The following is a 17,004-nucleotide window of genomic DNA, read 5'->3' as shown; positions in this document are numbered from 1 at the left end:
ATAGCTGTGGCTTATATAGCCGAAAAATTCTCAAAGGCAAGTAAAGTTTCCAGTTACAGCCAAAAAAAATTGTCAAATGGTAGGAAAGTTTCCATTTAAATCAGAAGAAAATGTCAAACGAAAGCAAAGTTGGCAGCTAAAGCCAAAAAAATTGTCAAAGTCAAGTAAAGTTGCGAACTATTACTAAAGTTGCTAAAAAAATCCCCACTCGCGGTAGATGATGGGTACTGCAAGTCAAAATGTGTTTCACCAAAAGAACGTATATGTCTGACAAAATGAATTTTTGCGATGAATTTTTTTCTGACAAAAATTAAATACGATAGTCATAATTACCATACAAAGTTTTATTTTAAAAAAAATGGTGGGGTGGCCGAAACAACGGAGATGTCCCGGAAAATACTGGTCATATGGTCGCCGCATGCATACAAGTTTCTGGCCCGTGAGCGGCAGAAAAACTGCGTATAGGGCCCGCGGACTGAAAAGTTGTGGGGCCACGGTGTTCACAAATTAATATCCTAAAGTCGACTCAAAGCTCTCTACAAAGAATGCCACTTTCCTTTGGAGTCGTAATAAGTCACTTTGACAACCACTAATATCGTTGAAACAATATATCAGCGTTTTCCAACCTTTTGAAGTTCGCGGGACACTTGGGAATAATATTAAAAACTTGGGGCACCCTCCCTTGAATACAGAATAGTTTACTACAACAAAAATCACAGTAAAAATACATCAATTATTGTTTTGTTCGATTAATTATTAATGTGAAATTGGGATGGGAGTAATTAATTCGACTTAATGTATTTTAAGACCTTATGTGAACCATAATATTTTTTATGTACCTCCATAATATCTCGCGGCCCCCCCCCCAGAAGATATCGCGGCACCCTAGGGTGCCAAGGCACACCGGTTGGGAATCACTGCAATAGATAGATCGTTTGATTTCATTTGTGCCACACAGTTTGCATATTCGCCTCCTTGTCATATTCCGGCATGACGAAATGAGCCAACTCAGATTTCTGTTGGACCCCCGTTTTCTTTTGGAACTTCCCATCGATTCCAGATTTGATGAAAAAAGATTCTCTAGAGAATGGACGAGGTCTGATCCTGGAGAGTCCCGAATCCTCTCGGATTGACTTGAAGAAGCCTTTCTTCAGCTTCTTTCTGACCTAAGGGATAAACGGTAGGCATGTCGTTAGTGTAACCTTTCTTGTGTGTGTCGTTCTTCAATTCTTAGGGATGGCAATAAAAGAAACTTACTTCTATATCACAGTATATGCGAAGGCACGGTATCAATACAGCCATTAAACAATTCGAAACGATGAAAACTTGACTGAGTGACATGTTTCTGTATGCAGATGCCAGCATGCCGGTTATCCATGATATCGTTGTCAGGATAAGTACGACAAGAGATACCCATTTCATTTTGAAGAACACTCTATAGCAGAATTTTGGGAAATATTGAAATGAATAAACTGAGCAGGGGCAAACACACAAGTATTCATAAAGTTTCTATTTCTTAATTTGAAATATAGATGGCACTACTTTGGATGGATTAGTTAATTTAATGGACGGAATGTCGGAAAAGTCCTCAGAAAATCTCTCATAGTAATCAACTGTTAGAAGAGGACAGGTTTTCATGGTCCATTTTCTCCTTTGGATGATAATTTTGCGCTTTCTAATTATTAACGTCCGTATTTTTTTTACGTTTTCCATATAAATTATTTAAATTTTTTGAATTTTCGCACATTTTTAATTAAGTTTGAGAGTTTTAACATTTCATTGGTTCGAATTTTCCCGAAATGTCTCAACAATGTTATTTGTTTAAATCTTCTCCACAATTTTTTTCGTCACTGTTTTTTTCGGGAAATTCTCTTTTAAAGGAAAGAAATTCGGTAGTTTTAAAAAAAATTACAGTTTAAGAGCATTTTTATATAGTTGTCTTTTTTTTTTTAATGAAGAATTTCATATAAATATGAAATGTTTTTTACTCGTGCCTTGAAGTATTTTCAAGAAAATATTTCCTTAAAATAACACGAATATTAATTCCGATGAAAAACAATTTTATTTTTATTAGCTTCAAAACTTTTGAACTTTTCGTAAACTTTTTTTTTTTAATTTTGGTTATTTTGACGTATAATTTACTTAATCTTAATCAACTTTTAAAACATTATTCATGATTATTTCTGCAGCTCAAATAATGGCAGGGATTACTGGCAAATTCGATTTGAATGGCATTGCAAACAAGCTATCAAAGAAAATTTGTGATATATATAATAATTTCAAACCATCTTTATGCATTGTATATTGAATACACAGATGTATATTGAATTACAATTATATTGAATTACAATTATATTGAATTACAATTATATTGAATTACAATGATGTATATTGAATTACAATTATATTGAATTACAATGATGTATATTGAATTACAATGATGTATATTGAATTACAATGATGTATATTGAATTACAATGATGTATATTGAATTACAATTATATTGAATTACAATGATGTATATTGAATTACAATGATGTATATTGAATTACAATGATGTATATTGAATTACAATGATGTATATTGAATTACAATGATGTATATTGAATTACAATTATATTGAATTACAATGATGTATATTGAATTACAATGATGTATATTGAATTACAATGATGTATATTGAATTACAATGATGTATATTGAATTACAATGATGTATATTGAATTACAATGATGTATATTGAATTACAATTATATTGAATTACAATTATATTGAATTACAATTATATTGAATTACAATTATATTGAATTACAATGATGTATATTGAATTACAATTATATTGAATTACAATTATATTGAATTACAATGATGTATATTGAATTACAATTATATTGAATTACAATTATATTGAATTACAATGATGTATATTGAATTACAATTATATTGAATTACAATGATGTATATTGAATTACAATGATGTATATTGAATTACAATTATATTGAATTACAATGATGTATATTGAATTACAATTATATTGAATTACAATTATATTGATTTACAATTATATTGAATTACAATGATGTATATTGAATTACAATGATGTATATTGAATTACAATTATATTGAATTACAATGATGTATATTGAATTACAATGATGTATATTGAATTACAATGATGTATATTGAATTACAATTATATTGAATTACAATGATGTATATTGAATTACAATGATGTATATTGAATTACAATGATGTATATTGAATTACAATGATGTATATTGAATTACAATGATGTATATTGAATTACAATTATATTGAATTACAATGATGTATATTGAATTACAATGATGTATATTGAATTACAATGATGTATATTGAATTACAATTATATTGAATTACAATTATATTGAAATACACAGTGTATTTAAAAAATTTCTCTGGAAGGAATAAAAATTCTATGATTCATTCTAAAATTGAAATAAAATATAAAATAACGTCCCAGTTTTACTCGAGTCAAATAATATTTGAAAAATTTATTGCTATCTCTATTGTACTGAAAAAAATTTGTTCCGTAAAATCTCATACAAAAATAAAATTTATTAAAATTTATTTCATAAATAAATAAATCTCAAGGGTCGTGTGGAAAAGTGACGTCATAAAATTTTTACACAAGCGTGACGTCAAATTTTCTTTTATTTAAATCATATGAAAGTTTCATTTTTGTTTTGCAGCGATTGAATTACGTCGGCTCTTCTCAATTTCTTCCCTGAATAAATTTTCTTGTAAATCTCTTCGATTTCAAAATCGATCATTTTGATTTCTTTTTCGAACACTACACCAAGTAAACAGATGAAATAAATAGCTTCATGTTTTAAAGTTTGAACGAAGAAGCTGGGGTATAAATGTTTACAAAAAACCTAACTTATAAGATCTGAAATAACCAATGTCAAGAAATATTCAAAATCCTCATTCGATTATTTTACCTGATTCGATGGTCTTGTTTCTTGAATGTCTCTGCACTCGTGCACTGAAGTATAACCAGCAGTAATAGATGTGATGCCGCAAATATCGCTGAAGGTATCACGGATGGATAAAAAGCTCTGCCTTGGATATTCAGCCAACAACTATATATCCAGAATAGAAAATAATAGAAACCATTGTACTGCTTAATTATTTTACAACTGATTGGGGACTTTATCTCATCAAACCGTTCGTCGTAATGAGACACTGAAATGAGACATTGAAAATCTTTCAAAAAAAGTGTTGAAAAATTACCCTGTACCAGTTTTGAGAGTGAAAATACAGTGTGTCAAAGGAAAGAAATCTAAATTTTTAGACGCTCTCCCTGTCCTCTAACTTCCAATTAGAAAGTTGTCGCCCTGTCTCTCCTGAGGCCAATGACAAAAAAATTGTCCAAGTTTCTAAATGCAATAAATCGCTTAGATATTCCAATTCAAAAATCGGAGAAAAGTTGGGGAACGACAGCACAAATGCGGGAAAGGAGTGTTGTGTCTCCATTAGTTACGCGTTCTTTCTTAATTTTTCTCCAATTTTTGAATTCAAATGTCTTAGCGAATATTGCACATGGAAACATGACATTATTTCTGTTGGCCTTGGGAGGTAAGGGAAAACAACTGTCTCATAGGACGTTAGGGGGACCGTATAAAAATTATTTTTTATTTTGGAACGTGCTGTATTTTCAATCTTAAAATTGGTACAGGGTGATTTCTGTGATCACATTTTAAACATTTTTTTAATTGAAGCCATACCTTTACGAAGAACGATTCATGAGATAAAGGCCGCATTAGCACTTACAGGACCCCCCCCTGTATACAAGATGTATAAATAACAGGGCGCATGACATTTTACTGGCGAACAGTTGATCCTAGAGGAATACTTCCAATTAAAAAAAATATTCAAATAAAGTGTCTATAGAACTCAGATACGTCATTTATGTAGCGAGCAGTTGTATAGTTATTAAAACAGGAGAAAACAACTTTTTAAATGGACACTATGTCCTTAAAAACCCAATTAGAAATTTGTTGTCCAATCTCTCCTGAAGCGAACGTAAAACATTCCACGTTTCTGAGAGCAATATTCACTGAGATATTCGAATTCGGAGAAAACAGCCTTAAATGCGTGTAAAATGATTTATCCGCATTCAATGCTGTTTCCTCCTAATTTTCCCTCATTTTCCGAATATCTCAGCGAATATTGCACTTAGAAACGTGGAATTTTTTTGAGACTGGGTATCAATTAAATAGGGTTTTTGGGCATACGGGGAATGTATGAAGAGTCACTTTTGTTTTATTTTAATAACTATACAACCCCTCGCACTATGAATGGCATATCGGAGTACTACAGGTTATTCGGATGCTTCTTCTAATTGAAATTATGCTTCTGGGATCAACGGTCCACCAGTGAAATGCCTACCTGAGTAGCAGGGCTACCCTGGGAAAACATCACTTTACTTTTTTTGGAAGTTCCGTAATTTCTGAAATTTAAGATATTTCGTTGAAAACAGGCTTTTTGAAAAATTAACGGATAAACAGGGTGTACAAAAGGTTAATAATACATTTTAAAAATTCACAAAAAAAAGAAACTACTTGATATTCACATTCGTGTTTATTACTATAATACTCATAATTGTTCAGAGTCTGTTTCATAAACAGAAACGTTTAGAATTTCATCCACAGATAGCGCTGTATGAAAACTTGACATAACATAAACTAAGTAAACATTGCATAATTAGTGTTAATTACGATTTGAGTTGCATCATTTTAAAATGAGAAAAAAAAATTTCTCATTACGCTACGCCTAAATAATTCTTAATATTTTAACCAATGTATTGGCTACATCGTTTGCGGATGTGTCTCGTTTACTTCCGTGATTCTTGTCTCCATTCCCTACTTCCTTCTATTATACGTGAGTTATTACGGGGTTGACCGTCTTCGACATATCCCCTACAACACGGGTCCAACTTTTCAGACGTTACGGACGAAAACATCTTTCCACGAATCCTGAGGGGGCCAACAAGCTATTGTAGTATCTAGATTCAAACTATGGGGTCTTTCGAGTGGACACAGGGTTCTGTGTCAACAACTGGGGGGAACCAATATTATTTGAGAAATTTCGTTAAAAAATTCTGGAATTGTTTCATTAAATAGGAATTTTCATTAATTCTGGAATAAATCAATTCCAGAATCATTTTTCATAAATTCTCGAAATATTTTTTATTAATAACGAATTTTCATGAATTGTGAAATTTCTCCTCTTTGGTCTCCACTAATTCTGAAATCATTTCTCATTAATTCTGAAATCATTTCTCATTAATTCTGAAATCATTTCTCATTAATTCTGGAATTATTTCTCTCATTAGATCTGATACGTTTTCTTAAAATAATTTCGAACTTATTTCTTTCGTCAGCTACGGAATACATTTTTTCATCGAAGGTTTTTTTCAGTATTTCTATGATTTCCGTAACTATGTAAGCCTTTTCGTCCGCGGGGCACTGCAAAAGGCTTTGAGGGCCACGTGTGGACCGTGGGTCATGTTTTTAACACCCCTGCCTTGAAGAAGAAATCAAGGCTAAGGAGGGGTTAAATCTGTAGAACGAGGCGGCCATAACAGGGGGGCATCTCATCCAATCCATCAGCCAAGTCATTTTTTATGGAGAGAATCTTGCACAGTACAATATTTTTCCAATATAAAGAAGTGTCGTCCTGCTGCCAAAAGATGTTGTTCCTTTGCAAATGAGAAATTTGTTATGTTAACTACAAAAAGTTTGAATATCCTGTCCAACTAAAGATCTTTCGTTACAGGGCACATTAGGTTCTGATGCGGCCGTTTGGAGGCAATCGTTTGAAAGTGGGACATTTGGACTGTGGCCGTTTGGACATCAGCTTACTGGACGGCGCCGTTTAGACGCAGTGGTTCTCAATATCGCATGAAAACTTCAGTAATCGAGAAATGATCGAGTACTTACTGTGCTCACAACTTTATACTATAACTTAATGTCATTCTGCTATAATTTAACGTGGTTATGCTATAACCTAATGATATTTCTTATATTTTGCGGTTTTTACGTATTTTATGTTTTTAAATTTCTCATTAGTTTTTTCTACGTGTTTTTTGTTTTTGTTTTTTCAGATTACTTAAGCGACCCATATGGAACTTCTATCTCATTCAAGTCACCCACGAACTGTTTCCCATCACTCAAGTGGCAACAGGCACATTTCCAAATCACTTAATCAACCCACTCAAGTCACCCCTGGCACATTCCCAGATCATGGGGTGACCCGAGGCACAGTTCTAGAGCCCTCAAGAGGCCATGGGAGAGTTCCAGGTCACTTAAGTGACCCACGGCACATTTCTAGATCACTCAAGGGACCAACGACATATTTACAAGTCATTGAGTGACTCGTGATACAGTTCCAGAGCCCTCAAGCTGCCCGTGGTAGAGTTCCAGATCACTTAAACGACGCACGGCATATTTTCAGACTGCTCTAATGGCCAGCGGCACATTTCTAGGTCACTCAAATGGTCGCGAGATATTTGCATATCACCAAGTGACCCGCGATACAGTTCTAGAGCATTTATGCGGCTCGTGGTACAGTTTCACGTCACTGAAATGGCTCGAGGCACACTTCCAGATCATTTAAGTGGCCCCCCGCGACACGTTTTCGAAACCAATAAAGTTGTCCGCACTCCCTTAAAGATCAAGCACCCTTGATGTATATGTTACAGTAAATGTGACAAATTGGTTGTTACACATTATAACCGGTTATTATGCATACTTACCACACAATCGTCTTGGCAAGTTTGATAAATTTATCACTTACACCTGCGAATATGCATAACACCTAAGCGTCATTGATAAATTTGATAAATACTGAAAATATTATTACTTTTATCGGCGATTATTCATATTAACCAAGTGCTGTTGGTAAATTTGATAAAATACTTCAAATTTATCGCTTTTATCTGTGATTATGAATAATAGCTTAATGTAATTGATAAATTTGGTAAGTACTTTAAATCTATCAACTTTATTTTTCTGTGATTATGCATAATACCCTAGTATAATTGGTAAATTTGATAAATATGAAAAAATTCCAGGCAAGTATGTGTGATGAACATAGTCGGACCCCGATATAATGATATATATATCAACATACGTATGAATTATCACGTATACAGTAGTACATCATACAGAACGATTTAACATGTTTACCAACGACGCGACGTTTGGGAATTACGCATAATCACCGGTAAAAGTGATAATGTTTTATACTTTTCAGATTTACGACGCTTCGGTACTATGCATAAACGCCGGTTAAAGTGATAAATTTAGGAAATATTTATCAAACTTTCCGAAACGCTCGGCGATTATGCGTAACAACCGATTATTACGTATCGAATCCGGATGTATCGCATTTACCGTAACATATATAATTCTAAAATATCGATTAATAATTGCATTCCTCTATCAATCAAGAATCAGTCAAAATCTTTTAACAATATTTCTAGTTAATATTGATGAATTGCTTGTTAAATTTATAATTCATGTATGTTTTAGTGACAGTATTACGCAACTTCCAACAAATTGTAAATTGCTCATTGAACACGCAGTCTTGAGCAAGCCATTTTGGCTATTTTTCCATAATAAAAATTATTCAAATGACTATTTTGATTAATGGGTAGTAATCTTTCTTTTTTTTTATATCTGCCATCTGGATGTAACAGTTGCGCTTGATTTTGAATACTGAGGAAATCATTAAAAACTTTGCTCACTTTTCGGTGCCATCAGTAAATTCATCACTAGCAACTGATGCTGATATGATCAAAATCAGTGACGGAATGCCTGCAAAATAGCGTTTTATCACAATTTTTAGCACCTTACTCTAATAACAATTTCATCGACTTCAATAATCATACACAGTAGGATCCCGATTATAAGAGCCTCCTCGATTAACCGAGTTACGGATCATCCGGGGCTCTTTCTGTAAACTCATGTTAAGAATTAGGTGCCGTAATATGACCAGCGGAACATCTTTTTGTCGTGACAATACCGTTACGCAGAGTGTCTACGTCAGTTTTTTTTCGGAGTGCGGGCGATATCGCCCTTTCGGGGGTAGGGGGGGGTGGTAGAAACTGCAGACTGGGGTTGGTGATTAGAGAGCGGCGGTACGATTTTTTTTTTTTTTTTTCGGAGAAGGAAGAGTCAAATGCGTTTGTAAGTCTGAATTGGACGTAAATCTCAATCCTGTTGATCTCGAGCACCATGGTACTCCCAAGTGCCGTCTCAAATCATGGCATACCTGGTCAGGGCCCGAAGGCCTCGAATGCATCGGGGGGGGGGGGGGGGGGGCTCGTTATTATGAGATTTGGAATTATGATTTCGAAGAGTGAGTATGTAAATTAATAGGCAGATACACCCGGCTAAGTAGGAGCCCTAGAAAATCATTTTGCTCGTGTGGTCACGTTTAAAGCTTCTGGATAAATCCAGGCCGCTTCATCATCCGCCATTTATGCCCAATGTGATGTCAGTATTATCGCTACAGCCAATAGGGGGCGTATATGTTGTCCCCCGTATCGTTTTTTTCTAACGATTAGACGTCACTTTGACGTGAACAGAAAACTGGTCTTTTCACCCTCAATGAGCCCGTCAAGGATTTTTTTAAGGCATCTTAAGTCAGGGCCACAATCGTGTCAAGCCTGGCCCCAATAGTATTCCCCCCCCCCCCTTCTTTCATACCAATACCTCCGGTCTATCGCCATGGGCAATAGACCCAATCGTCATTTGCAAATATTTGCTTCCAATATTCGCCTTCCCCGATGCAAAGAAGCAGCGGCATTGGCTGGCTACACATTGGCCCAGCCTGATCCAGTATTCATTTTCAAATATTTGGTTCCGGAACACTCTCCGAGTTGCACTGTTGACGTTCTTCGACCAATGTGTGGCCAGATGGATTAGAAAATCGAGAAGTAAGGCGGCAACTTTGATTTCGGTTGGAAGCTGGAAAATACTCGCCGTTCTCTTCTACAATCTTTCCAATATATTTCCCAGAATCCAACATCTGACGATCATCGTCAACGGGGGAGCAACCACACTACTTGCCCATGATCAGCTTTGGAACGTATCGTTCCAGAATAGACACGATTGTGCCCTGGCTTTACTCATGGAGCTATTAAGATGGCTCTGATGTGCTCTGAAGCATCTAATGGTGCTCCCTAGTGCCGTTTTAAGACATGGGCATACCTTTCCAGGGCCATAAGTCCTCAATTGCATAGGAGGGGGGCTCGTTATTATGAGATTTGGTATTATGATTTCCAAGAGAGTAAGTATATAAATCAATACGCAAGTACGTCCAGCAAGGTAGGAGCACTAGAAAATCGCTTTGCATGGATGGTAATAGTGCTGTGAAAATGGCTCTGGTGTGCTTTGAAGAACTTAAGACTGCTCGATGAATGTAAAATGATATTAATCCTTAAATTCTCTGTAAGGTCCGTATAATCCAATGTTTGAATAATCCGAGTAAAGTGTGGTCCACGTTAGCTCATATAATCGGTGTCCTACTGTAATTCCAAAATTTTATTTCTTTTTCTTGGACTCACCCCATCCACAAAATATGACTGCACCGGGTGACGAAACAAACGAGACACAGAATGACGGAATCCGATTGGTTTCTTGAATCGCCGACAACATGGTGACGACTTCTAACAATAAGAAGAAGAAAGAGCTTTGGAAAAAGAACTGTATCAACACGGCCGTAGCTGTACACAGGATCGGGTCAGGTCTCAGGCAAACCTGTACATCGAAAATTACAAACATGTTTATTAAAGTTTTTAGTATACTTTATTTTTTTTAAGACACACAACAAACACTTCAATCAAATGAGCTTACTTCATCGGTACTATAAAGCTGAGCGCTGCCAATGAGCACACACATGTACGCTGCCATGAGCGCGATTTCCGAACACATATGAGCCAATACATCTGTATAATACATCCTGAAAGCATGTAATAAACGATTTATTAAAATTCAAATTTCATGAATTGTACAATTCAGTTGAGAGCTATTAAAACTCGGTGCAGTAGAATCTCTCGATAAAGGGTACCCCCCCCCCCCCTTCAGACCGAAGATTTTGTCCGTCAACGGACGAGTGTCCAATAATGTTTTTGAAACCTTAAAATGTGTAGCAAATGTTAATGTACCGTTGCTAGTTGGTACGAAGTACCGAGCTTCTTCATCTTGGTTTCTCTACTTAGGTAGAGGTATTGATCAGTCAATGGCAAAATGATTGCTATAAAACAACCACCGGTGATTGTTTTTAATATTATACGAAACCCTATTCACAGGTATGAATCATATTGAACATTTTGACAATATTTATATTACACAAAGTATTAAGCTATGGTTTATATGCCTTTTTCAATACTTTACAATAATCAGTTCAGACAGTATAGCAACTTACATTATCACAATTTGCAAAAGTTATAACACCTTTTACCACATTAGTTTACACTCATTTTCAATATGTATACATATTGAAATGTACACATATTTTCAATATGTATACCTCGAAGATTACTAATATTCTCATTATCATTAAAAATAATTCAATTTTGTCACAATTTGAAAAAATTACAATTATGTTGAAATTTTAAAAAATAGTGTCCACTCACGGGGAGTGTCCGTTATGGGAGTCTTCATTGTAATCATTAGGCGAATTGGCACTATAGCCGAAGTAATAATGTAGCTCGAAACCCGTCCAGTCTTTGTAAGAATCTTCCCTGGCAGCGAGCAAATAATTACATTTGTTTGGGAGAGATGGCGCCAAAATATTCGAAAGCAATAAAGGATTTCGGTTTAAGGAGTTTTTGACATAGTGAAAAACTATACTCTAGTAGAAATATCATTAAAATATTGCTTAACCATTTTTTACACACTGTATATGCTATCCTATGTCAGTATAAAGTTCTACATATACATTTATATCGCTAACATTTAATTATTTACAAATTTTCCAACTAATGCACATCTTGCGCGCATGATAAAATATCATATGAATGTAATTGAATAAAAACAAAATAAACGTCACTATTCAGTCCGTGAAATGAAGCAAGGGATTAAGATTTCATTGATTCAATCTTATTCAGAAAAAGTTATAATCGAAATTTAATTTTAAATAAGATTAAGTCAATGAATTCTCGATCTTTCCCTTCATGTCACGGACTGAATAGTGACATTTATTTGAATCAGTTTTTATTCAATTACATTGATATCATGCTATTTTATCATGAGCACAAGCAAGTTGTTTTTAATGCACTAGTTTCAAAATTTGCAAAGAAATAAGTATTAGAGATAAATGAAACTTTATACTGACATAAGATAGTATACATAATCAAAAATATGTGTAAAGAATTTGAAATAAAGCAATGGTTAAGTTGTGTTTTTAATGATATTTCAGTTAGACGAGCAGTCTTTTACTATTTTAAAAGACACGAGACCCCTTAATGCCGTCAATATTCAGGGAACTTACCTCAGCACTGCGAATATAGAAACAGAGCAGCAACATCCAATGATAACTGCACAACAGCTCACTATCTTGAATATTATCAACGAACAAGTGTCGTCAACCTAAACAAAAATTTAGAGAAAATTATGGGTCTACATGTACAACATTTGATGCTTCCAAAAATAATTGTAACAGCTGAAATCTCGACATTCCAAAATAAATTGCATTTGAAAACATGTTGAAATTTCTTGTCTTAACGTCACTAATGTATCAACGAAATGTCACAGCGCAAAGTAAAAACGATAAATAACCTATAAATAACAATGGAAAAATTACAAATAACAGTAATTTTCAACCGGGACGCTTATTTTCAAAACGGAACATTTCCACTTTTGTTAAATTTACGCAATAGAAATAAAAAATGTTTTCCTATGCAATGGACTGCTTTACAAAAGAGAAAAATAGCCAACATGAAGCTGTATGTGTGAGTAATATAAGAATATTTAAAGACAATTATTTTTCTTGATCAACATTCAAAAGAGTTATATACGTTTGAATTTCGGAAATGTTCCGTTTTGAAATAAAATAAGTGGGAATGTTGCCTTTTGATTAAAATTGGAGCTGGTTAAGTTTAAAAAACAGGAAATTTCTGTGCCACCAAAGAAGGTACTCGTACTACTCTCTCGTGAGTAACATGAGAAACACGATCATTCTGCAGCGAAACCTCCCATAACGGACACTCCTGTTAGCGGACACCTTCACTAATGGACACCTTTATTTAATTGCATTGACGGGACTCAATATATTTTACTATTTAATAGCGTACACTTCTCGTTAGTGGCCAAAATTTTCGGTCCCCGGGGATGTCCGTTATCGAGAGATTCTACTGTAAAATGTGATTTAGAAAGCTCTTCTCTGAAAATGTTTCATTTTGAAAGAAATCCCTTATTGCCAACAATAATACCGCGTTGTTATGTTTCCTTTTCAATGAAAAATACCGAAGTGTCGGATGTGTGTGTGATCTTTGGGTAGAAACGACTAACTTTACATTATAGTCTCTACAAAAAGATTCCCTTCTGAATAAACCCTGTTGCATAATCCGATGAAGCTCAACGTAAAGATCATTGATCATTTTTGTAGCACCACGGTCATTTCCCGCACACGAAAGCTAATTAAACCGGGATCTACAATTCCTTGCCGATTCCGAACGGCAACTTTTTATTTATACTCACCGAGAGGTTGGTACAGTGACCCTTGGTGTGAGACTCCCTAGGGTAGAAATCTTTTTCTGTGGTCATGTCGCCGTTTATGTTGTACCTTTATATTAGACGAGAGGAAACCGGGTATCGAACTCGCGACACCTCTAAGCATCCTTTGGTACCTTAGGCGAGTATCTTTTCGATATGGGCTACCACGTCCTCATCCTAAAGATTCCGAAACTTGAGAATTGAATTTCGAAAAAAGTGCAAATATTCCTTTTTGAAAATAAGATCCTCAACAGAGATTGGAAATCTATTCAATTCATTCTGAGTCACTCCCTCTAGTAGAGAAATTCGATACATATCGATAAGTAAGACTTATCTGTTGATAGCTGCTTCTTGGAATTTATAATTTTTTTTATCTTAATTTATTAATTTATTCGGATATATCCTATTAAATAAATTGATGGAATTATAATCAGAGGATTAATGTTTTTAATGAAATTTGTTTTGAAATGGAATTCCGATATGGTCGAAGATTTGGGTTGGTCTGATTTTGGAATTGTGAGGATTTTGGTCCATAGAGAATTTGGCATGGAGATAATGTTCCCGACCTTTCCCCCCCCCCCCCCCTCCATATTCTCTTATCAATAAACAGAATAGCATCTGTACAGTTGGGATTCTTATCCTATGGATCGTGTCCAACCTAAAATCGCAGGGGACTTCTTAAATGAATAGTGAAAATCCACTCATATTCCTCTCTGTTATAAATTCATAGCCCTCCACATCTTTCAGCTGGGCCCCTATGAGTGGATATTTCGTATATAGTCCCAAGCTAGATACGGTTACCCCTCTGTAGTGAATTTAAAGTATGAGAGAAAAAACAAAAAATAATTAAGATACACATCTCGGGCCCCCGGGCTGGAGCCTTCTCAGCCACACCCTTGTGGAGGTAGGGTAATGGGTTCATGTGCAAATCCACTTGGCGCGCATCCGGTAATTTTGAGAACTAATTCTGTCAATAAAGAATATCTAATAATTTTAGAATTTTGAACAAGCCCATGGGTCACGAAGTTGACAGTATTGTTGATTTCGCACCATAAATAACTAAGAAAAGTCACAAGTACCCATTAAAAGAAGCTCAGAAAACTCTTACCTGAAGACTTGCAAACATGCTTTCTGTAAATTGAGAATATAATACCGATTAGTCACAGAAAATCTCACAAGAAAAACTTTGCAAAAGTTTTCATGCCAATTGTAAGATGATTATGATAATTATGAATTGCCATTATTATTTCTTACCTGGTCTCGTGGTGAACTGTATCTCGGTAGCGATCCCTTGAGGATTCCCTTCGTAAGCCGGTGAAATGACTACCTTATACTGCGAACCAGGTTTCAGTCTATGAATCACTGCCGTCGGCTGATCCGTCAGGATCGTGGTTTCTTGTGGTTTCGATCCAGATTCCGTGTTCTCTCTCCATGTGACGGCGAAGGAAGAGTCCGCCCAACCTGATGGTTTCCTCACTATCCACGACAAAGTGACACGATCTGCCATCAGTTCCTCGATTGTAACGTCACCAATTTCACCGAATTCCACTGCATACGAAGAAAATTATAATGCAATAGGTATCTCTCTCTATCTCTCTGATATTGATTTCCATTGGAAAGTTTTATAGAGCTCGAATAGGCTAATTAATGTTGTCTTTTAAGCTATAGTTTTTGGAATAAACACTCGTCGTAAATGAATTCGACGTTCAGAAAATTACACCATTCTTATTGTGATCATTGTCGTAGAACGAAAACAACACTAAAAACGGATTTTCACACTAATAGCATGAGCGAAGCATTTTCATACGATCTTTGGCAAGAATCTATCGTCATGAAAAAATATTGTTGAATGATCTTTGTGAAAATAGAATTCCTTATAAAGTGCTAGTGTTAAAAAAGTAATTGACATAAACTTATTAGTAGCATATTTATGAAACAATTTAATTGATTAATTAGAGCACTGTTAAAAAATATGTTAAAATTTAGAGTTGAAATACATTTTTTTTACCTGAAGTAATGTTTGTTTTTTTGCTCTGAGATCATGGTTATTCAGATAATTGATGAATACTATATTATATTTGAATGGCTGTTGAATATAGACCATTATTCTGATGACTTTTGAGAGTTTGCTGTTATTCAAAGGATTGTTGAAAGTCTACCGTTATTCAAAGGATTGTTGAAAGTCTACCGTTATTCAAAGGATTGTTGAAAGTCTACCGTTATTCAAAGGATTGTTGAAAGTCTACCGTTATTCAAAGGATTGTTGAAAGTCTACCGTTATTCAAAGGATTGTTGAAAGTCTACCGTTATTCAAAGGATTGTTGAAAGTCTACCGTTATTCTGCTTATTGTTGAATGTCTACTGTTATTCTGCTTATTGTTGAATGTCAACTGTTATTCTGCTTATTGTTGAATGTCTACTGTTATTCTACTTATTGTTGAATGTCTACTGTTATTCTGCTTATTGTTGAATGTCTACTGTTATTCTGCTTATTGTTGAATGTCTACTGTTATTCTACTTATTGTTGAATGTCTACTGTTATTCTGCTTATTGTTGAATGTCTACTGTTATTCTGATTATTGGTGAATTTCTACTGTCATGCAAAACATTGTTGAGCACCATTTGGTACTCAAAATATTGTTAAATTTGGCTGGTATCCTGATGATGGACAAAAGTCTACCTTAATTCAAGTGATTGTTGAGTATCTATTACATTATTCATGTATGATACATGTTATTCAAAGGAGATTGTTGAACATCGGCTCTTATTCCAATGATTGTTGAATGTCTGAGGTTATTCTGTTGATTACTAAAAGTGTAATATTATTCAAAGGATTGTTGAAAGTCTACTATTATCCAAAGAATTGAAGCATCGTCTGGCATCTGATGATTGTGAAGAGCCTACCGTTATCCACGTGATTCTTGGACATCTATTGCTATTCAAAGAATTGTTGAAAAAAAGTCTACTGTCGTTTGAAGGATTGTAGAAAGTCTACCATTGTTCGAAGGATTGCAGAAAGTCTACCATTGTTCGAAGGATTGCAGAAAGTCTACCATTGTTCGAAGGATTGTTGAGTATCTACTGTTGATCTTATGATTGATGAAAAACTGCTATTATTCAAAGGGTAGTTGGGAGTCGACTGTTATTCAGATACATACTTGATGAAAATCTATTGTTCTTCAGAAGATCCTTCAAAGTCCATGATTGTTAACGAGATAATTTCAAGTTTTTGTC

At 34.7% G+C, this 17,004-nt stretch overlaps 1 protein-coding gene across 1 annotated transcript in view; it reads right to left on the bottom strand.

The window, feature by feature from the left end:
- Positions 1-397: 397 nt before the first annotated feature.
- Positions 398-17,004, bottom strand: part of LOC149084146 (uncharacterized) — a gene marked incomplete at its 5' end in the record, with an annotated part of 58,455 nt that continues 41,848 nt past the window's right edge. Inside the window, 9 exons of the mRNA XM_089235269.1 lie at positions 398-1,166; positions 1,258-1,435; positions 3,985-4,125; positions 8,796-8,865; positions 10,620-10,812; positions 10,909-11,014; positions 12,548-12,645; positions 14,879-14,901; positions 15,025-15,318. Coding sequence (XP_089091395.1) covers positions 942-1,166; positions 1,258-1,435; positions 3,985-4,125; positions 8,796-8,865; positions 10,620-10,812; positions 10,909-11,014; positions 12,548-12,645; positions 14,879-14,901; positions 15,025-15,318 — 1,328 coding nt within the window. The remainder of the gene's footprint in view (positions 1,167-1,257; positions 1,436-3,984; positions 4,126-8,795; positions 8,866-10,619; positions 10,813-10,908; positions 11,015-12,547; positions 12,646-14,878; positions 14,902-15,024; positions 15,319-17,004) is intronic.

This window comes from Pholcus phalangioides, unplaced genomic scaffold, assembly GCF_987345545.1.
Source record: "Pholcus phalangioides strain wild (caught in Gottingen) unplaced genomic scaffold, Ppha-v1.0 ptg000008l_1, whole genome shotgun sequence".
In the NCBI taxonomy this organism is placed as follows: Eukaryota; Metazoa; Arthropoda; class Arachnida; order Araneae; family Pholcidae; genus Pholcus; species Pholcus phalangioides.
Note: the sequence above shows the minus strand (reverse complement) of the source record. Positions and strands in the feature narration are given on the sequence as shown.